This window comes from Neofelis nebulosa, chromosome 11 (genome assembly GCF_028018385.1).
Source record: "Neofelis nebulosa isolate mNeoNeb1 chromosome 11, mNeoNeb1.pri, whole genome shotgun sequence".
NCBI classification, from domain to species: Eukaryota; Metazoa; Chordata; class Mammalia; order Carnivora; family Felidae; genus Neofelis; species Neofelis nebulosa.
In genome coordinates this window covers 57,550,624-57,574,165 of record NC_080792.1, presented here as the reverse complement: position 1 = coordinate 57,574,165, position 23,542 = coordinate 57,550,624, and the positions used below count along the sequence as shown (strand labels likewise).

The following is a 23,542-nucleotide window of genomic DNA, read 5'->3' as shown; positions in this document are numbered from 1 at the left end:
TTTCAATATATGAAATTTATTGCCAAATTGGTTTCCATACAACACCCAGTGCTCATCCCAAAAGTGCCCTCCTCACTACCCATCACCCACCCTCCCCTCCCTCCCACCCCCCATCAACCCTCAGTTTGTTCTCAGTTTTTAAGAGTCTCTTATGCTTTGGCTCTCTCCCACTCTAACCTCTTTGTTTTTTTTTTTTTTTCCCTTCCCCTCCCCCATGGGTTTCTGTTAAGTTTCTCAGGATCCACATAAGAGTGAAACCATATGGTATCTGTCTTTCTCTGTATGGCTTATTTCACTTAGCATCACACTCTCCAGTTCCATCCACGTTGCTACAAAGGGCCATATTTCGTTCTTTCTCATTGCCACGTAGTACTCCATTGTGTATATAAACCACAATTTCTTTATCCATTCATCAGTCGATGGACATTTAGGCTCTTTCCATAATTTGGCTATTGTTGAGAGTGCTGCTATAAACATTGGGGTACAAGTGACCCTATGCATCAGTACTCCTATATCCCTTGGGTCAATTCCTAGCAGTGCTATTGCTGGGTCATAGGGTAGATCTATTTTTAATTTTTTGAGGCCTCCACACTGTTTTCCAGAGTGGCTGCACCAGTTTGCATTCCCACCAACAGTGCAAGAGGGTCCCCGTTTCTCCACATCCTCTCCAGCATCTATAGTCTCCTGATTTGTTCATTTTGGCCACTCTGACTGGCGTGAGGTGATATCTGAGTGTGGTTTTGATTTGTATTTCCCTGATGAGGAGCGACGTTGAGCATCTTTTCATGTGCCTGTTGGCCATCCAGGTGTCTTCTTTAGAGAAGTGTCTATTCATGTTTCCTGCCCATTTCTTCACTGGGTTATTTGTTTTTCGGGTGTGGAGTTTGGTGAGCTAAAAGAAAGCAAATTCCGGTACATGCAGCAACATGGATGAACCTTGAAAACATGCTAAGTGAAATAAACCAAACACAGAAGGACAAATACTGCATGAGTCTACTTCTTTCTTTTTTCTTTTTGAGAGAAGAGAGAGAGAGAGAAAGAGTATGAGCGGGGGAGGGGCAGAGAGAGAGGGAGACACAGAATTGGATGCAGGCTCCAGGCTCTGAGCTGTCAGCACAGACCCGGATGCGGGGCTCGAACTCACAAACTGCGAGATCATGACCTGAACCGAGGTCGGACACTCAACCAATTGAGCCACCCAGGCGCCCTGCATGAGTCTACTTCTATGCAGCACCCGAGTGGTTCTCTCTCTAGAGAGAGAGAAAGTAGAATGATGTCTGCCAGAGCTGAGGGGAGGAGGGACTGAGGAGTCAGTGTTTCATGGGTGCAGACTTTCAGTTTGGGAAGGTGAAAAAGTTCTCAAGGTGGATGGCGGACGTGGCTGCACAACAATGTGAATGTACTTCGTGCCAATGGACCGCACACTTAAAATGGCTACAATGGTCATTTTTTACATCATGTATATTTTACTACAACTTTTGAAAGTTGGTATACTGTGAAATACATGCTGTTTTGTACCAGCTGGGTCCATCCAATCAGGAAATCAGAAACCACACCAGTTATTTACAGGGATGTATCTAGCACGAGGAACAGGTTAAACAGTGTTGGAGGACTGGGGAAGAGAGTACCAAGGGAACTCGGGGATGCTAATGGCTGAAGGGGAACCAGGGGAAGCGACTGGGTTATTGGCATCTAGAGGCGTGGGGGAGGCTGCCTTCCAGTCTTCTGGCCTCCTACTATTACCTCCACTCAAAGCCCCCCAAAGCAGAGTATAGAAGGGTGGATTTGCAGTTGCATTGCAACCAGCACAGATACTGTCTTCTCAGTAGGTCATCACTTGTGCCATTGCAACCATGTAAACACAGAGACACGGCCTTGAACCCTGGAACAGTAGTTTCACCGTGGTTGGCCAGATCCTGAATATGCTTATAGTAAGTTTTTAGATCAGCTTTGGAATAAAAATGCAAAATTTGGAATTTTCATGGGCAAACCATGGAGTGCCTTTTGATACATTGACAGACTGGGTATGTGTCCTTAGATCTTGGCTTAGAGACCATACAGGGTGATACCTTGGTACCGTGACTTTAAGAAGGACAGTGGTGGAGGAAAAGGGAGGCAGTTCCTTTGTTTATATATGTATTTATTGTTACTTCTTGATTGTGTGGTGCCATGGAGATGTGTAAAGTGTAACTGGGCACTATGCTTTCATAATTTACAAAGTAGAAGGTCACAGCATTGAGGATGAAATGTTGTTCCTAGTCAAGCACCTGACAAACTCCACACGCTAAATAAATGTGAGCTTCCTTTCCTTCTGCCATATTTGTAGTCCACAAGTGACTTTGAAGTCCCAAAGATCTTTAGATATCACCAAAAAAAGGTTAACCAAGAACTTGATATAATCTGGTTGGAGTTAGCTAGTAGGAGAAGGTTGAAGGATGCAATTATGCAGATGTTGAGATATACATTCATAATTCAAAAATGATTTTTTTTCCTAGTTAGAAAAGTACATGGCCTCATGGTAGAAAAATTAGAAGGTTCAGGTAAGTGTAAAGAGGCAGAAAACCTTATAATCCCTTCACTCCAAAGCAACCAAAATAACATCAGCATATTGCTTTTAGGCTTTTGCATGGATTTCTGTGTATTTAATAATGCTGCAATAATGCTATCATGTATAACAGATTTATTATGGGTGTTACATCATCAAATCCTCATACTCACACTATGAGTTTGGTCTTATTATGATCTCCTTTTGACAAATGACAAAACTGAGACTTAGGGAGTTCAGGTAACTTGCTCAAGAGTAGAACTCACTGGGGTTCAAGAGCCTGGGCTCTGTCTTCATCAATGGGCAATACGATCCCTTCAGCTGAAACTTTTGACATATATGTTTGTGTCCTGATGTTTTATTAACTTTGTAGCATTTCCCAACATAGCTAAAACTCATTATTAATAATTTTTGAAAGTACATTAATATTCTTCTACATGGTTTACCCATTACTTGCGTAAGAATCCCCATGCCTGACATTTTAGTTATTTTCTGTCATGGGTAATAACTGGGTTAAAAAAAAGAGTTTGATCTCCTATGTATGCCAATGAAGTAATACAGTGAATACAAATCAGTTTCAAGGTTCATACTGCAAGTTTGTGTTTAGTTTTATTTTGATGATCCCATTAAAAAGGAATATTTATTGCCTATATGTGTATAGGAATCTATACATATACCTTGTATATGAACATATATGTATTTTACATATATATATGATATGTATGTGTAGGACTTACACAGTTGACCCTTAGACAGTGTGGGGGTTAGGGGTACTGACCACCTGTGCAGTTGAAAATTCATGTATAAGTCAACTACTGACCTGCTGTTGACTGGAAGCCTTATCGATAACATATAGAATTTAGGATCATATAGAACTTATAAAAATATATAATATAGAATTATATACAGTAGGTATAGAATCTATATATGGCATATTAAATCTATACATGTATATATTGTATACATATAATCTATGTATTGTGTACTTATATACAATGAATATATATAGGAATCTATATTTGTATACATACTAACATAAGTATAGGTTATAGACTACAAAGCATTTTTTTCCTCATCCATATTAGTTTATCTGCTCTCCCCAAAAGTCCTGGAATACAGATGGTCTCTTTGGAGGTAAGCACACTGCAGCACAGAGCGGTTCACTGGCTCACCCAGGGTTAAGTGGCTGTATGTGCTGAAGCTGGGATTGGAAATCGGGACTTCTGGTTCCTTCCACACTATGCTACTGTCTCACCTCATTTGTTCCTGGTCTCCTATCACTGTTTTCCTATTACGGGGAGACTGGCTGGATCTCATAGAATTTCCTCCTGATGTGGGATAGTTCAGGGTCTTCCTAAACCCTTCCCTTGTTTCTCTTTCTTCATGTTGCCACTCAGGGGGTCCTTTCCCTACGGTCACTGGTAGATTTGGGTGCTAGCGGCCATGTGTTTTTTGGCCAAGAAGCAGGAAAATGAGCCAATGTGTTGTACTCTCCCTCGAAAATTTTTAAACCTGGGAAAAAAGTGTCACTGGGAGGTGGTCAGATTTGTGAGTCAAAATTTGTAATGTTCGTTTAGAAGATAAAATATGTTTCGTAAAAAAAGGAAATGTTTCCTATAGCACTGAAAATAAAACTGCCCTTTGAAGCAGTGCTTTATTTTCTGTGTAGGTTTAATTAGGAAGTGGCACTTTGTTGTGGGAACATAATCACAGAAGGGCCTTTGTTTTAGACGAACCTTTAAACAATAGCTGCTTGTTTGCTGGGTTTTATAAAACCTCATTAATTTGGATGTCTGTTGTTTTTTCCCTAAAATTTCTGAAAAATTGACCAGAACTAGATTTAGGTTTATTATTGTGTCATATCCAAATAGAAGGTGTTTGCTAAGCACACTGACAGGGTAAATAAGAAAAGAACAGGCAGATTTCACAGTCTTCAGAGGGAAAATCTTGAAAGATTTTTAGAACAAGAATTGCATGTAAGTTGGAGTTTCTCATTGCAGGGGAGTCTTGGCTGTTCATTAAAAGAGGTCAGGCAAAGACCCTTCCTGGAAACTGTGGTAGGAATTATTGTTAACCGTATACTTGCATTGATTCAAAATGATTCATTCTGTTTCAATTTTCTGTTACTTTATACTCAACCAATTTCACATGTTAAGTTTTTCTTGAATTTGTTTGGCAAAAAGAATAGATTGGAAGAAATCTTAAGCTCTTCATTGTGGTCTGAAGTAAGCCACACAAAATCCTTGTCCTTCATGCATTTTTATCTTTTTCATCCTGTTCTCTGTGAAACTGCTACTCTCGTAGATAGGTCTTTCTTTTGTTTTCCTATTTTTATTATCTCATTTTATTGTTTCATACACAACTTCTCCAGTTATCTGTTGTGTATCTAGTGTGTAAGAAATCACAGCGAACCTTTATGCCTTCAAACAGCAGCATTCATTATATTTATCCCAGTTTCTATGGGTGAGTATTTCAGGAAGGGCTTGATTGAGTGGGTGTATGGGTAAGGTTGCAGGCATAGGGGTTGGAGGTGGGGCAGCTCGGGAGGAGGTGCTGAGGCAACTAGGAAGAGGGGTCTGGGCAGCTGGGAAGAGGGTACTGGGGCAGCTGAGAAGGGGGTGCTGGGGCAGCTGGGGCTTCATGTGGTCTCAAGACCTCTCTGTGTGGTCTCTCCATGTGGGCTGGTGTGGGCATCCTCATAGCATGGCAGCCTTAAGGCAGAATGCCTACCTGGCAGTTCAGGGCTCCAGCACAAATGTTCCAGAGAAAGTTCCAGAAGTCGTGTCCCCACATAGACCTGGCCTCCAGAGTCATGTGGCAGCATCTCCCTGGGTGCTATGGGCCACCCAGTCATTGAAGTCATGGGAGATTCAAGTAGAGGAAACATGGAGCCACCCCAGCCTGTCAGCGGGGGAGGGGGAAACAGTTGGAGGCCTGTTGTCAAACTGTGACTGCCTCATACTTCTTTTTTTTTTTTTTTAATTTTTTTTTTTCAACGTTTTTTTTTTTTTTTTTTAATTTATTTTTGGGACAGAGAGAGACAGAGCATGAACGGGGGAGGGGCAGAGAGAGAGGGAGACACAGAATCGGAAACAGGCTCCAGGCTCCGAGCCATCAGCCCAGAGCCCGACGCGGGGCTCGAACTCACGGACCGCGAGATCGTGACCTGGCTGAAGTCGGACGCTTAACCGACTGCGCCACCCAGGCGCCCCTGCCTCATACTTCTGACAACGCCTGTCTCTGAGGGACTTCTTCTGCCAGCTTCCCACAGCTCGTCTTAGGTGCCATGCCTTTATCTTTTGGTGTCCTAAAGAGCTAGAGGATCAAATGGGGACACAAATACTATACCTTGAATTGTTCAATGTTCTGGCGGGTGAGCTGAATAAGTGAAATTAACTGAGACCAGGCTTCAAGGACTGTGCAGACTTCTGTTTCCTGACAAGATTTATTTTTTTAATGTTGATTTATTTTGCGAGAGGGAGGCCGAGAGAGCAAGCATGAGTGGGGGAGGAGCAGAGGACGAGGGGGAGAGAGAATCTCAAGCAGGCGCCTCACTGTCAGCACAGAGCCGGACACGGGGCTCGATCTCAGGATGTGTGAGATCATGACCTGAGCCAAAAGCAAGAGTGAGACACTTAACCAGCTGAGCCACCCAGGTGCCCTGACAAGATTTATTTTTGAGCTTTATCATTTATGTATTATCAATAGTTTGCTGAACAGTCAAGCATAAGCATATTGCCATTTAGCACATTTCGTTTAGCATCCCCAGCCCCTTATTTTGTTTTGAAAGTCAGAGGATTGGCCTCACTAATACAGTATGTCTTACTCAACAGGGCTTCTTAGACTGGGCCTTGGTGAGGATTCTGGGAAATCAGTGCAGGTTTTGAGACCCTGTCTCAATATACTTTTCTTGTCCCCAGTTATTTTGACTTCAAAATACAGTTTTTTGTATATGTATGGAAAGAGAGAGGTCTGTTCTGAAATCATTATTTCTTCCTGTTATAAAGATAAGTTTTAATTTCTGAAGAAATACTTCTTTGGAAAATATGGTGCCGTTGGAATCCATTCTAGCGTTTGCTGGGTTTTTATTTCTTTCTTTTTACTTAGTGATCTACTCAAACTGCAGCATCTTTATCCTTAAAAATAAAGCTGGGACAACTAGAAAAAAACAAAGGAGCTCATGAATACCTCAGCTATACCTCAGAATAGCTCTTTTGTTTTCAATGTCTTCAATTGACCTTTCTCTGTGCAGAAACATCCTTTATTTTGATATAGAAGTGGAAATTTTTGAAATATAAAAAAATACAAGGCAAAAGGTTTCTAAAAAATCACTTGTGATATTAATTACCAGGAGTTACCTTTTTTTTTAGATTTTTTTTTTTAATGTTTATTTGTTTCTGAGAGAGAGACAGAGTGTGATCAGGTGAGGGGTAGAGAGAGGGGGAGACACAGAATCCGAAGCAGGCTCCAGGCTCTGAGCTGTCAGCACAGAGCCTGACGCGGGGCCTGAACTCACAAATCGTAAGATCATGACCTGAGCCTAAGTCGGACACTTGACCGACTGAACCACCCAGGTGCCTTAGGAATTACCTTTTGATCTATTCCATCCTAGGTGAGAACACAGTATATATTTAATAATTCATGATCTCTGCCTATTGGGTGCTAGGGCCTCAGGATTCCTTGATGAACAAGACAGTGATGGCATTTGGGGAAAACCCTTAGCACAGAGAAGGTACGCAACAAACAGTAGCTTCCTTATATATTGGTTGTTATCACTGCTGCTTTGATTGTTACTTAAGGCCGAGTCTGGCCTTCAGGGCCTCTGGTCGTGGGGGAAATGGGCAAGTAAGCAGACCTCTTTGGTCCTGTGGAATAGGGGTTGAGGGTGCTTGGAGAACATAAGGAAGGGAAGCTTAGGGAATCAGGGAGACAACCCAAATGAAGGGAGTGAAGGAAGGGAGCAGGGAATGAGGAAGGGTACACAGGAGAGCAGCTAGGGAAAGGCATATTTATGGAGCTAAAATAGTACATTCAGTCCTGTAATAAATGTCTTCTTTCATTTTTCCTGTTGATTGAGATACAGTTTACACGCTGTGAAATGCACCCGTCGTAAGGGTATAGTTGGATGGGTTTTGACACCTACAGACACATGTGTAAGCCACAGCCTTATAGAAATACAGACCATTTCCACGGCCCCACCACCTCCTCCTGTGCCTTCCCAGTCTGCGCTCTACCAGCCCCTCCCCCTCCCCCTCCCACCACCAACTCCTCTGGAAGTTTCTCACTTTATTTTTTTTTTTAATTTTTTTTTAACGTTTATTTATTTTTGAGACAGAGAGAGACAGAGCATGAACGGGGGAGGGGCAGAGAGAGAGGGAGACACAGAATCGGAAGCAGGCTCCAGACTCTAAGCTGTCGGCACAGAGCCCGATGTGGGGCTCGAACTCACAAATCGTGAGATCATGACCTGAGACAAAGTTGGGTGCTTAACTGACTGAGCCACTCAGGCCTCCCTGATTTTTTAGAACCACTCTTTTGTATACTTTATCCAGTTTTCTAGTTGTTTACTCCGGGGGGGCCAGGCAGTACAAACTTCTTCTTCATGGCCATCCTCGAAATTCCTGTAACAATATTTAATGACAGAATAATAGGTCACCATCTGGGTACATGATAATTTATTCAACCTGTTCCCATTGTTGGACATATAAGGCATTTCCAATTTTATAAAGTCATGCTGCAACAAATGTTTGGGTATTTTTATGACTGAAGGTCTGATTATATTTTAGTGTAGATTCCGAGAAATGGGATTATTGGGTCAAAGAGCTTAAACATCTTTCAAATGTGATCTTTTTTCTTTTTTTGAGAGAGAGAGAGAGAGGATGCAAGTGAGTGAGGGGCAGAGAGAGAGAGGAAGAGAGAGAGAGAAGAAGGGCTCGTCCAAAGCAGGGCTCGAGCTCATCTGAAGTGAGCCCGAACTCATCAACGTGAGATCATGACCTGAGCCGAAGTCAGATATTAACCAACTGAGCCACCCAGGCGCCCCTCAAATGTGATCTTCACTGCCTTAGTTTTTCAGAAATATTTGTTATTTTATATGCTCTCTGACAGTGAGTGTGTGTGTCTCACAAACCCTCAGCAGCTCAGAGATTAACATTTCCCTTCGATTTTTGTTCTCTGCTAATCGAATAGCAGAGCATCTACTATTTGCTTGTTTGTTTATTTGTTATTATTTGTTCATGCATTTATTCAGATGTAACAAATACTTATTGATTTATGTCACTGTATTGGACATATATTTGGGGGCACTGGGCTGAATTCAGATGCTTAAACAATGTTTATTTATCCTTGTCTATTACCTTCACAGGTATAAATTATGCCATGATTATTCACCTCTACAGGAGCCATCAAATTGCTTGTAACATGACACTCTTAGATATTTGAACATCCATGCAAGAGGCAGGACAGAATTTTCAACTCCTCTTGTAACCAGCCAGCAAGACGTTGAATTAACTCTAAATATCATTGTTTGGGGAGGTACCACTTGTCAGAAGAATCACTATGGCACTTGAGAAAAGTAACAAAAACTCTGATAGTGGTACCTTCTAGCCATAGTGAGCATCTTATGAAGTGTTTTCCTATGCATTATTTCACACCACACTTGCAATGCGGAACAAGTAAAGAACGTATCGATTCGCATTAGCGTTCTTCGTTGTGAATCATGCAGTGGGGACAATAGATTTATCATTTTAAGCCTGACTTGTGGAAAACATCAAATCTAGTTTTATAATTCTCTAGATGGTAAGAAATTAAAATGTGTTACCTGGGGGAGAGTGAATCTGGAAGTCTTGCTCTGTGAGCATTATTCTTGGTGAGATGACAGGCAAAGTTGCCAGAGCGATAAAGGTAGAAAATCCCTAGTGACCTGGACAGCAGCCTGTTTATGCCAGTGCACTTCCTGAGGCCTGGGATCCCTTTGAGATTTGTATCCAGATACTTGGAGGGCACTGGCTCCCTCTGACCTGCCCTTTATGCGCCATAAGGTACGGAAATGAAGTCTGGAAAAGCTGTGTGATCACATTAAAACCTGCAGATTATTAGCTGGGGAGTCACAGCTGTCCACACCGGATATCCTGAGAAATTTGGTGAAGTCTTAAAACCACCCATTAGCCAACTGGGGTGGTTTAAGCTTTCTTAGAGTGATAACTACGATAGTCATGTGTAAATAGTTTGTTTTTGACAAAGTAATATAGACTTTATTTTGCAGAGAAGTTTTCGATTTATAGGAAAACTGAGTGAAAAGGATAAGAGTTCCCATATACCCCCTCTATAATAGTTTTTGATCAACTTTGGACTCTTAATCATAGTTTTTAAAAGTAAATCAAGTGACTGATGTAGTACATATTCACAAGTTTCTAAGAACTTTCCCCCTCATATGTAGAGGGTGACTGAAAATTGTCATCCGTCTTATAATTTAAAATTTTCTCTTTTCTGTAGTGTTTTATGGCCTGTTATTAGAGGATATTTACCTTTGTTCTTCATACAGTAGAAGCACAGGAAAGCCAGTAACGTAACCAGGCAGTAGGCCTCCACTGAGGTGGCCACTATTCGGGGTTATTTATTGCTTTATACCAGATTTACCTACGGGCCAGGCAGGAAACAGGGCTTCCCAGAAGTCAGCTCGTGGTTCAGGAAGTAGCTCCAGGGAGGAAAGTAGTCTGTCTGAACTGTGGGTCTTCAGTCAAGGCATCGCCAGGGCCTCCTTCCCTTCTCCAACCTGAGTGGTTTGGGGCTTGGATTTTGTATTTTGTGAAGTACCATCAAGACAGAAACAAGGTTGGGGCGCCTGGGTGGCGCAGTCGGTTAAGCGTCCGACTTCAGCCAGGTCACGATCTCGCGGTCCGTGAGTTCGAGCCCCGCGTCAGGCTCTGGGCTGATGGCTCGGAGCCTGGAGCCTGTTTCCGATTCTGTGTCTCCCTCTCTCTCTGCCCCTCCCCCGTTCATGCTCTGTCTCTCTCTGTCCCAAAAATAAAAAAAAAACAAAAAAAAAAACAAAAAAAAAAAACGTTGAAAAAAAAAAGACAGAAACAAGGTCATGGGAAAGATGAGATTCCCGATGTCCCTTCTGAGCTGTTTGCTTGACCTCCACGTGGCTTCATGGGCTTCTCCAGAGTTCCCTGACTGGAAATAATGTGTTCTACTCACGTGCAATTTAGAAACCTCCATCTTCCAGGAAAAGTTGAATCTTCATGCCATTTACTTTTCTCTCTCTATTTTCCCATCCTTTTTTTTTCTTGTGGTAAAATATACATAAAATTTGCCATTGTAACCATTTTTTTTTAAGCGTGCCATTCAGTGGCATTAAGTACATTCACACTGTTGTGAAATCATCACCACTATTTACCTCTAGGTGAATAATCAAGTCTCTATGAATTTGAGGTGACCCATATGAGTGGAATCATGCAGTATTTATCCTTTGCATCTGGTTTATTTCACTTAGCATAATGTCCTTAACGTTCACCCATGTTGTGTTATGTATTAGAATTTCATTCCTTTTCAAGGCTGAATAGGGACATCCCAGGGTTTGTTGACCCATTTATCCATTGATGGATATTTGGGTTATTTCCATCTCTTGGGTATTGTGAGTAGTGCCACTATAGACATTGGTATATTGGTATCTGTTTGAGTCCCTGCTTTCAGAAGTGGGATTGCTTGGTCATATGGTAATTCTATGATTAATTTTTTGAGGACCCACCATACTGTCTTCCATAATGGCTGCACCATTTTACATTTTCACCACATTTTTCTTAAGTAAACAAAAGCCATCCTGCATGAGACACTTATTTAGATATTTTTTTTAAAAAGCTTTAAGTGTGATCATTTAAATGTGATAACCATCCATTTGATGCCTGACAAGTGATAGATGCTCAGTGAAGTTAGATGTATCAAAGAAAAATGACAATCTTTAAATAGGACATAGACCAAAGAATGAAATCTTGCAAAAACAAAAAATAAAATGCTTTCTAATTTCTCTAGTGCTAAAACTATAAACGATTCGGCTAGATTTCGTGACCAAAGGAAAGAAACACATAATTATTGTTTCTAGGAGTTGTAAATGTGTAACTAATAGGTTAATGTTTAGTGGAGTCGGTCAAGTGCAGATTTACACAGCTTTTCTGGATGGTATCGCCACTTGGATTTGGGAGGCTTAATGATTAGGAGCCCCCTTTACTTTCATAGGGTGTGATGACACTGTTTTCTCATGATTAGTGATGAGAAGGGATCGGAAGCACGCAAACCATTGCGAGAACGACTAGGGCACCATAGGCCTTTGGGAGTTCTAGCAGATGAAGTGGAAAGAAGTTGATTTCCAAATGTTTGTAGCCAGAAGTTTCTGAGACTGAGGAAAGAAGGGGGAAGTGCGGGTTGTGGGGCCATGTGGGACAGACCTGTTCCATCTTCCAGAGGCGGATAGAGGGTCCTGCCAGAGTTGGAGAGCTCTGCCTGACCTCTTTGTGTTTTCTTCAAACTTATATTTGACTTTTTAGAAAACCCTTTGGGGCACCTGGGTGGCTCGGTCAGTTAAGTATCCGACTCTTGGCTTCAGCTCAGGTCATGATCTCAGTTTGTGAGTTCTAGCCCTGCATCCGGCTCTGTGAAGACAGCATGAAGCCATCTTGGGATTCTTTCTAACTCTTTCTCTGCCCCTCCCTCGCTCATGCTCTCTCTTTCTCAAAATAAATAAATAAACTTAAAAAAAAAAAAAAAGAGGGGCACCTGGGTGGCTCAGTCGGCTGAGTGTCCGACTTCGACTCAGATCATGATGTCACAGCTTGTGAGTTCAAGCCCCGCGTCGGGCTCTGTGCTGACAGCTCAGAGCCTGGAGCCTGCTTCCGATTCTGTGTGTGTGTCTTTCTCTGCCCCTCTCCCACTCGTGCCATGTCTCTGTCTCTCAAAAATAAATAAACATTAAAAAAAAAAGAAAAAGAAAACGCTTGACCTTTTCTATTTTTGGTCTTGGCCTTCACTACATCAGTGTCACCATCTCTCCCGATTTCCCAGCACCAACATCCAGTTCCATTATCTTTTCACCCCTGCTGACTCCGCAGCCCCCTGGTTCAAGGTCCTCTAATGGTCTAAAAGTTTGAACATGGTTGACCTTCCCCGTCTCCCCCCTTCTGTCTACACCCAAGCTGGCCTGGCCTCCTGCCATTTCTACACCACTCTGTGCTCTGGCCCCGCAGGGTCTTCACTCCTTGTCCCTCTGCTCCTTCTCTTGCTTTACCTCGACATCTCCTCCTCAGGCCTCCCCTCTTTTCAGAGAAGACTTCCCCGACCACCCCATCTTCTCCAGTTTAGGCTGGCCTCCCCTGCCACAGCCAGACACCTTCAACACCTTCTGTCTTCCTGGGGACTTGGCTAACCTCTGTCTTGTCCATCAGGGCATCCAGCCATGCTAACCATGTCCTCCCCTTCCCCGCTGTACTGGTTGCACCTGCCCCATACAGTCCCCGTCACAAAGCAGACACTCAGTCAGTGTTTAGTGAATGAAACTCCAGCGAAACGTTGTTAGGGAGCACTCCTTGCTCCCGTCCTCATGTGTCCCTATGGGGAGCATCTCTGAGAATGACATCTCTGCTTCTCTGCCTCTCCCTCCTCCTCCCCTGGAGAGGAGCAGGTGTTTGTCTAGCTGGCTGAAGAGCTGACCCAGGTAGGGCCACGTCCCTATTCTTCTCTTGTCGGGCAGGTTGTTCATAGGACACAGGTTCCTGACCCGCAGGGCAAGGTCACGGGGCCGGTGTGCACATGTCCACTCCGCCCATGACGCAGAGCCACACAGACCACTACAGCTACCCATTGAAGCCGCAACCTCCATTTTTTCCCTTTTTCTGGAATATCGCTGACTTCTTTCTTCAGTCTCTGTGACAGATTTCTGAGCCTACTTCACAGTGAGTAGGGGAAGAAAGGGAAATTATTTATTGCCACTTCTGCTCCAACATAAATCAACGGGAGGCTGCATTTTGGGGAAAAGCCAAATGTAATTTCGAAGGCTATGAGATTCATAGGTGAAAAACTGGTGGAGGGTAGGAGTCAGGGGATAGGAAAGGTGCCTTTTGTATTTCTTAGGTCTGAGAGTGACCAGTACGTGCATCTCACAAGCGGGTTTGTCTCATCGTAGGGGTGCCGGGCCGTCACAGGACACAGAGTGGGAAAAAGGGTGAAGATCTCCACGCAGGGCATTGGGTGACATGCCTCGTTGTGCTTTTGAGGTAGTTCCGACTAATCTTCCACAAAATTTAGCAAAAGCGTTCCAGAACACTTGGCAACATTGAGCACTGGGAACAATTATGTGGAGGAATGCACTGACACAGGGAATGAAAACCAACCTCTTACTGTCCAGTTTTGACTTCTTCAAGTAGTGTGACACTTTTCCTTTGAAATACTTGCTAGTCGTCCTTAAATGGAAACTGTGACATGGGACAGCTTACTGACTGTCCTTTTTAAAATAGCTTTTCTAGTTGATGAAACACAGAACTGCTTCTGACAGATGTTTTGAGTATCGCTTCCCCAACCTCAGATTGCTGGTTATAAGTTACCGTTTCCTTTTTAGACAGGCTTTCCTCGTCCCCACACACAGCGGGGGGACATCAGCAGGCACAGAGGCCTGGCCTGCTTGAAGCATCTTGGTTCAAAAGTGGGCCATTCCTCGTTTTTCTGAGACGCGAATCTTAAAGTTAAGGAAAGAAACCTACTTGATTTAAATTTGTCACTACCGGTAGCCAAGTCCCCCCATCCCAGTGAAAAGAAAAGGCAAAAAAGAAAAGACAGCAGAGGGCAGATCGGGATTTTGATGTGTTCATTTTGCATTTCTAATGACAGCACCAAATTTAAAGGAAAAGAAATCTAGTTTTATTCCAGAGTGCTCTTCTCATTCACAACGCTGTTTCCTTCTGTCTGTTAATTTTGTATACAGGTCCTAAAATGAAGAGAGATCAGTAAAACAGCCAACTAAAATATGGTAGAAATGACATTGTAAGGTGATTGCCCGTAAGGGGTTTACCTAAAAAGTGCATCGCACGTATCCTGTGCGTCAAGTAACCTAAGCCCCGAACTCCCCCTGCTGCTTCCCATGATTATCAACTGATTAGATGCGTGAGTGATGTATACTCTAAAACCAGCAGATGGGGCACCTGGGTGGCGCAGTCGGTTAAGCGTCTGACTTCAGCCAGGTCACGATCTCGCGGTCCGTGAGTTCGAGCCCCGCGTCAGGCTCTGGGCTGATGGCTCGGAGCCTGGAGCCTGTTTCCGATTCTGTGTCTCCCTCTCTCTCTGCCCCTCCCCCGTTCATGCTCTGTCTCTCTCTGTCCCAAAAATAAATAAAAAACGTTGAAAAAAAAATTTTAAAACCAGCAGAGGTTCATATCTGTGGTAGTAGTCAGCCTTCTGGTAAATAATAACCTCTTTATTCCTGAGTAGTAAATACTAATTCAAATGGTCGTTCTGAATTTCATATCCTAATAATGTCCTAAGAAATAAAGCTTACAAAGCGCAAATTCACTACTTTTTGGAGGGATAATTGAGCAATATTACTTATCAAATGCACTTAGCTTTTAAAACATATAATTTAACCCATAACCCCAAACTCTTTGGTCGGCAAAAAGCTCTTTTCCATCACATTAGAAAGAAAACATTCCTCCATTCACTGTGTAGTGACCGTCGCGGAGGCAGGTAAGTGCTTGTATGGAGAATTTCCAGAGGGGATCCTGCGCGGTATCTGGGTCCCTGCCGATTACGTGGCCCAGCAGAGAGAAGTTGAGCTTTCTGTGGAGATGAGATACTTCACTTCTCCATGTACGTTGGAAATTAACCTCCAATGTTGGAGAATGAGGCTCTCTGTATTTTTCAGATGCGTGTCCCTGAGGTGAATTTGATATGTTTAAGATGGCGGCCCACGTGAAAATTCCTGTCTGGATTCCACTGTAGAAAGTGGTGTTCGATGTACGTCTACTTTATTTCTGTGACACTGTTTATGTGCATTCCAGTGATCATTAACAAAGGCCACTTGGTGGAAAACCGTGATGAAGGTGGATTTTGCAATGGCTGTATCAGCTGCAGGTTTGGCAAGACCGCAGTGGCTCTGAGTCTAGTGAAAACTGCTTCATCAGCTTGTGTTCAGCCAACCTTACGTGGAGACAAAAGGCAGTTTAGTCAACCATGCAAAGAACCAAAAGCAACAACAAAAAAAAAACCCTAAAGAAACACAGGACTATCACAGATTTCATTAGGGCAAATGTTTAAGATTCTGTATACTAACATAGAATCCCTCACTTGTTCTATATTACGTGTTAAGTCCTGTTTATCAATGCACAGTTCGTGAATTAGAACTTGTATGAATTTGCTAGGCCTGTCATAGCAAATACAAAAGACGTGGTGGCTTAAACAACAGAAGTTTAGGGGTGCTGGCGGCGCAGTCGGTTAAGTGTCCGACTTCAGCCAGGTCACGATCTCGCGGTCCGTGAGTTCGAGCCCCGCGTCGGGCTCTGGGCTGACAGCTCGGAGCCTGGAGCCTGCTTCGGATTCTGTGTCTCCCTCTCTCTCTGCCCCTTCCCTGCTCATGTTCTGTCTCTCTCTCAAAAATAAATAAACAGTAAAAAACAAACAAACAAACAAATGCCAGAAATTTATATACTCAGACTTCTGCAGGCTAGAAGTCCAAGGTCAAAATGTTGGCAGGGTTAATTTCTTCTGGGACTTATCTTGTTGGCTTGCAGATGGCTTCTTACTGTGTCCCCACATGGTCCCCCTTCGGTGTGTGTGCATCTGTGTCCTAATCTTCTTATAAAGTCACTGGGCATATTAGATCAGGGCTCATTTATATGACCTCATTTAACTTTAATTACCTCTTTAAAGACCCTGTCTGCGTATATAGTCACATTCTGCAGTCCTAGGGGTTAGGACTTCAGCATGTGAGTTTTGGGGACACAATTCAGTCAATAACACGGCTTAAGTGAGGACAGACTGTGTTTATAATGCTTCATGCATTCCTCTCCTCTTTTGCAGATTTATAGCTCCCAGTCCCTTTCTTGGTTTGTGGCTGGTTGTTGTTTTTTTGTTTTGTTTTGTTTTTTGTTTTTTGTTTTTTTTTTGGTCTCCAATTTGGGGACCTTGAGGACTATTTATTGAGAGATTGTGAGAACAATGCCTAGCTTCACAGCCCAAGGTCTTGATCAAGATAAGAGTTAAACGTTTCCTTCCTTGAAGGATTGTCCTGAAGTTTCTCCCTTCTGCTTCTCCTTCCATTTGGTGTCCTTTTCTTATGGTTAAGCTCTCAGTATGAAAGCTGACAAAGAGTTTAATGAAAATACAAGAACATGATATTGAAATAATGGAAACACTAGGCTAGGACCCACCAGTTGCCCCAGCCTGGAACCTTGCCAGCTGTAGCAGTGTGCACAGTGGTTGAGTACAGACTGCGTGGGCTCAAAGCCCTATGCTACACATTTGAGTACCTGTGAGATCTTGAGATTACACAACCTTTCTGTGGTGCTTCGGTTTCCTCATCTGTAAAGTGGCGGAAATAACGGCATGTACTTCATAAGAAGAAGTTAGTGGTAGGATTAGAAAAGCTAATGATTCTAATGAAGCATTAATAGTTCTGATAAGGCCTTTAGCATTGTCCTGGGCCACAGTAAGTGCTACATTAAGCATGAGCTGTACATTAATTTTTGTTTCTGGCACATTCTCCGTACCCTCCCATGGCTCATCCAGGACTCTCACGACAGAAATGCCAGAGTTAACTGGAACAACTTCCACGACACTTGTTTAGATATGAATGCACTGTCCAAGTGAATGTTAGGAATCTTTCATTTTTGTATCACAAAAAGGAAGTTCAGCAACCTTAGGTATGTGTGATCACTTGGGGACCAGCGCTCTGGAGGATGTGTGGTGGCTGACTTTGGAGTCAGCCTGATTTCTACCTGAAATCTGCCTGATTTCTTATTGGAACCTACAACTCAGTAGTTGGTCTCTTACCGTCTCTATTCATCAGTTTTTGAATATGTAAAATGGAAGAGGGAGCACCTGGGTGGCTCTGTTGGTTGAGCATCTGACTTTTGATTTCTGCTCAAGTCACGATCTTGCAGTCTGTGAGTTCGAGCCCCACGTTGGGCTCCACGCTGACAGTGTGGAGCCTCCCTGGGATTCTCTCTCTTTCCTTCTCTCTCTGCCTTTCTCTCAAAAAAAAATAAACTTTTGAAAAAAATATATTAACTGGAAACAACAATCATTTGGAATTCAAGGAGTTGTTTGGGATTAATGAGATGACACACATAAAGCTCTTAAAATGTGTGAAGTCATCCTATTAGCTCTTTCCACTTTTAAATGTGAAACTGGAAAAATGAAGGTAAATACAGTTCATTTCAGCTGTCTTTGTAAATTTCCTTTCCTTCTATCCCTCTCAAATGGGCTGCCCCATCACACTGTCTCACTGGGCACCTCTATTTTTTAAAGTCTAGTTTAACATAGTCACCAGTGGTGAAGGATCAAGGTTCCATGGTCATGGAGTTCTACTCCTATGATGGAAATATTTGCAAAAGCAACTGGATAGGTAATGAGTAAAGAGGAAGATATTCTCCCTTCAATTAGTTTGGGCGTTGCTCTGAAAACCAGTAGAAGACAAATACCATATGATTTCACTCATATGTGGAATTTAAGAAACAAAACGGATGAATATATGGGGATGGGGGGGGGGCAGCGGGGGGAGAGAAGAGAGGGAACCAAACCACAAGAGACTCTTAAGGATAGACGACAAACCAAGGGTTGGTGGAGGCAAGAAGGTGGGGGATGGGCTGGCTGGGTGATGGGTATTGTTGTGGTGGGTGTGGTATGTAAGTGATGAATCACTGAGTTCTGCTCTTGAAACCAATATGGTATTGTATGTTAACTAACTAAAGTTTAAATTAAAAAAAAAAAAAAAAAAGAAAACCAGGAGGGACCTATGAAGGCAGAAGTCTGTCAGGATTGCTCCGGGAGAGTGCTGGATCTCTGAGAAGCTGGAAGTAGCCTGTCACCAACCTGTATAACAAACTCTGGATGTATTTCAGGACTAGTTCTAGAGGAGACAGTAAGATTTATTGGCAGGTACTTCTCAGAAGGGTTCGGCATTTCGGTAACATTAAAATACAGTAAGTCAGTGCTCGCTTCGGCAGCACATATACTAAAATACAGTAAGTCAGGGGAGCATTACATAAATAATGAAATATACGAATTATAAAATTGGGGGAAAGGGTTCTTTGCAATCACCACAAATACAAATCATGAAGTTGTGTTCATGGGTGAGTTTTCTGGAGATGCTTACGCCAGGACAAAATAGTCTTTGCATCATTTTAATGTTTAAAGGTGGTCTTTAGTGAAAAAAACGGTTCTAGATTTGTCAACATAGCCTGTTCAGTTCCCGTTCCAAGCATGAATAGCAGATACACAGCTCCTCATTTTCCTCATTCCTGAAACCTGAGAATATCGTTTTACTTCTACTGTGCTTTAGAAACAGTGGTTGCATTTTAAAAGGAAATAGCACATGAATACGGGTCATCAAAATATCAGACACACTTCTATCACTTGCGGACTAAGCTTGGTTGGAGGATGTTTCTTGCAGGTGAATAGAGTTACTATAATGAAATAGAATTGTCTCTCCCAGAGAATGAGTCAGTAGGTGAATGTAAAATTATATGGCTTATGGTGGGTTAACATTAGGAGCTCTTGTGTTCCTGGAACTGGTGAGGGCTAAGATGGAGAAGCTAAAAACAAAAACAAAAAACGCAGAGGCAATAAGACTCAGAATAAGCAAATTATAACTTCCTTCCCAAAGCATACACACATATATATGTACATACGCACAAATACGTATACACATAAATGCTATATGTGTGTACACATTTGTATGCGTATATTACATATATATTTTAAAAATAAAAAATATTTCACTTTGGTTTACAAAAATCACCTCTAACTATCTGGGTTACAGGAAATCTGGAGCAAGTAGCAGTTTACACGGAAAAAGGCATTTTTTTGTATTGTTGCTTGCAAATCTAAGTTTACTAACAGAAGAGTGAATGCTTGCTAAAGAACAAAGGGCATAATATTTTTCCTATGTTTTCCCCAATTCGGAAAACATTCGAAATTTTGTATTCAGTTCATGGGAACTGCATTTCATAGTAAGGCTGTATTTCGGGCATCACGACAAGGCAATGAGGTCTTGGTAAGTGATGAATATCTTCAGGTAAATAGAAAGTTGACGCTGAAAACTTCGGATTCCAGAGGTGATATATGATTGGCATGTTCGACTGTCTGGAGGAGAGTTACAGGAAATGGAATCAGCATCTTTTCTGAAGCTCTGGGGCATGGAATTTATGAGGCACCTTGAGAATCAATACAGGAAAGATCCCCTAACAGAGAAAATTTCCATAAAACAAAAGAACTATCTTCAGAGCAAATGAATTTCCTGCCACTGCAGTGTTCCAAGAGAGGCTGGTTGGTGGAGACATGATTCCTTCTTAGTGCTGAATTTGGGGCTACATAGCTACAAGAGCCCCTTCCAAACCCAAGATTTACCTGGCCGGTCTCCTCGTCCGGCCAGTGGTCATCAACATCCCCCTTTCCCCTCTATTCCTCCTCTACACTTTCTAATTTTATTTCCTTTTAAATGAATAGTTTTTAATCTTTCTGAGCAGTTTTTATGCTTACAGAAAAAAGACTGTAAAGTACAGGGTCCCCTATCCCCCTCACTCCTCTGCACTGTTATTCACATCTTGCATTAGTGTAAAGCATTCATTTTAGCTGACGGGCCGATGTGGATATATGGTTATTAACCAAGTCCTTAATTTACATTGTTTCACTCTTTTGTGTTGCACAGTCTATGGATTTTAACACATGTATAATGATATGTGTCTGCAATTACAGTAGCATACAGAGTAGCTTTGCTGCCCTAAAAATCCTCTTGGTCCCCTAGTCATCTGTCCTTGCCCCTAGCCCCTGACAACTACTCATCTTTTTACTGCCTCTGTATTTTTACCTTCTCCAAAACACCACATTTTTGGAATTATATCGTAGGTAGCCTTTTCAAATTGGCTCTTCCACTTAGCAACATGCATTTAAGGTTCCTCCATATCTTTTTGTAGTGTGAGAGCTTATTTCTTTTTATCACTGGAGATGTATCACCCTTTGTTTATTCACCAGTGGAAGTTTTCCATTCACTTACGTAAATACCAAGGAGTGCAGTTGCTGGGTTCTATGGTAAGAATATGTTTAGTTTTGTAAGAAACTGACAAACTGCATTCCAAAGCGGCCACCATTTTGCATTTCCATCAGCAATTAATGGGACTCCCTGTTGTTCCATGTCTTCTCAGCATTCAGTATTGTTCGTGCTTTGGATTTACGTCATTCAAACGGGCACATGCTTAGTGGACTGACTTTCCCCCCCTCATATTCAGATGTGTTATTTCCAAATTACTATAAGAAATACACTTAAGGGGTGCCTTGGTGGCTCAGTCAGTTGAGCATCCAACTATTGATTTTGGCTCAGGTCGTGATCTCCTGTTGGATGGAGCCCCGATCAGGCTGTGTGCTGACAGCACGAAGCCTGCTTGGGATTCTCTCTCTCTCTTTTTCTCTGCCCCTCCCGTTTGCAAGTGAGCGTGCGTGCTCTCTCTCTCTCTCTCTCTCTCTCAAAAATAAAGAAAGAAAGAAATATATTTAGGCTACTATTTATGAAATATAATGTCACTATTATCATCCAGAATCCAGATGGAAAGACACTAGAAACAAGAGCACAAGCACTGATTTAATATTAATACTGTTGATAATAATTATAATAATATAAATTTATTTGTGAGTCCTTTTTGAGTTTATTTGGAAAAGCAATGCCACCAGGAGAACATTCACAAGACATATTTCTGATCAATATTTCTATGCAATTACATTATGAGACGTTGGCGATCATCTAATAGTTCTTTCAAGGGAACTGTTTTTTGTAATTGCTACTGATTCTCGTTTGAGATTTCTCAGTGTCTTCGTTTCAGGTCTTTCAAGTTGCCTACGTCATCATCAAAGCTGCTAATGCCCCTCGACCCGGAAACTGGATTTTGGAGCGTTCTCTGGATGGCACCAAGTTCAGCCCCTGGCAGTACTATGCAGTCAGTGACACGGAGTGTTTGACCCGTTACAATATCACTCCAAGACGGGGGCCACCCACTTACAGGGCTGATGATGAAGTGATCTGCACCTCCTACTATTCCAGACTGGTGCCGCTTGAGCACGGAGAGGTACTGTGCCCACCTCAGTGACATGTGGTGTTTCACCAGAACGCTCAAAATAGATCTTAGTTCAGGTTACAGAGATCTGTAACTCTCCAGCTGTGTTTAAGGTATTGACTGGTGTCTGCTGATGATTGATGTCGTAACCCGTACATTTCACCGTATTGATTTCGTCCTTTCCAGGAGAGCCCCTGGTCACTCAGCTGTAACTCAATAACTCTGTCAGATACTCCTCAGAGCATCTTTTGTGACACCAGCTCAAGAACATTTGTGGAAATATTAAGGAGAGGACTGAAATGCCTCTAACAGATGTAGTTTCTAGTTTTCTTTGTGGAGTTCTCCTCTTTGGTGGTGTTGAGTGTCAGAGATGGCTCACAAAGTATTTCAGCTCAGTGCTCACCACACCCAGACCGTACACACTTCATTAGAGTCAGAGTGTAATAAAAAACACACCGTTCTTTAGTGGCACCTGGCTTGATGAGATAAAACTACGAACCCCCTCCTGAGCACTCTTCACAGCAGGAACTCGGCAGCAAGCCTGCCTCGTTTCAAGAGCAGAGATTAACAGAGAAACTCTCACTCTCTCACTCTCCCAGTCTGTTCCTGGCACTTAGACTTTGTTTCAGAGAAGTCATAGCCTAATGAAACATGTTAAAATACCCTCACCACCCTGGGAGAAGGGGTTCCGTTAAGTCTTCCGGCAATCGCTGAGATGCTGGAATTCATAACGTGAAATTCATTGAAGATGTTTTGTGATCATGGTAGTTCACAGGTAGTAATTAACAAATGCTGGATTTCTACAAGAATCTAGTTGGTTAGTTTGATTTTAGATAGTATCAGTAAAGATTACATCTTCAGGGTAAACAATCAGGGCTATATTTTTGCATGGTTAAAGTTGACATTTGTTTATTTTGATGTCTTTATATTTAGATTCATACATCGCTAATCAACGGCAGACCGAGCGCTGATGATCTCTCACCCAAGCTGTTGGAGTTTACTTCTGCACGATATATCCGCCTTCGCTTACAGCGTATCAGAACCCTCAATGCCGATCTCATGACCCTCAGCCACCGAGACCCTAAAGACCTCGATCCCATCGTTACGAGACGAGTAAGTCTATGACAGGGCTCCTGCCCCTTGTGAAAAATTTATTTTGTTTAAGAGAAATAGACTTTTCTTTTTGGTTGGCCTTTTCCTTGCAGATTGGCCTTTTTTCCCCCCCTTATTTCGCTGAGGATCGTTATATATGCTTTGTTTAACGTGCCACCTCTAAGCTGGGGGATGGTTCTGACCTCGTGTCCTCAAGCCCCTCCCCCCATCCCATAATGCCATAATTTAGCGACTGTTGTTGTATTTGTTTCTCACATTCTGCTCTGGCTCCACATGTGGTCTTCAGCAAGATGTTGTTGTTGTTGTTTCCACTTAAAAGGAAATTTTAAAATTTGAGTTATAATTTATATTCAAGGGGAGGTACAGATTTTAAGTTACAGTAAACGTACAAGGTTTGTATGGACAAGCATTTTCAAATCCCTTGGATAAATGAGGAGTGGAATTACTGAGTTACAGGGTAGCTGTGTGTTTAGTATTAAGAAGTTGCTAAGCCTTCTGGAAAGTTGTACCATTTTGCAGACCAGCAACGTGTGAGAGTTCTGTCGCACGACACGCTGTCGCAGATGTGGGTTGTCACCCA

General features: G+C 42.4%; 1 protein-coding gene across 1 annotated transcript in view; it reads left to right on the top strand.

Moving 5' to 3' along the window:
* LOC131490371 (laminin subunit alpha-1-like) overlaps positions 1-23,542 on the top strand; it is a 137,888-nt gene that overhangs the window by 5,452 nt on the left and 108,894 nt on the right. Inside the window, 2 exon segments of the mRNA XM_058692674.1 lie at positions 21,619-21,861; positions 22,783-22,962. Coding sequence (XP_058548657.1) covers positions 21,619-21,861; positions 22,783-22,962 — 423 coding nt within the window.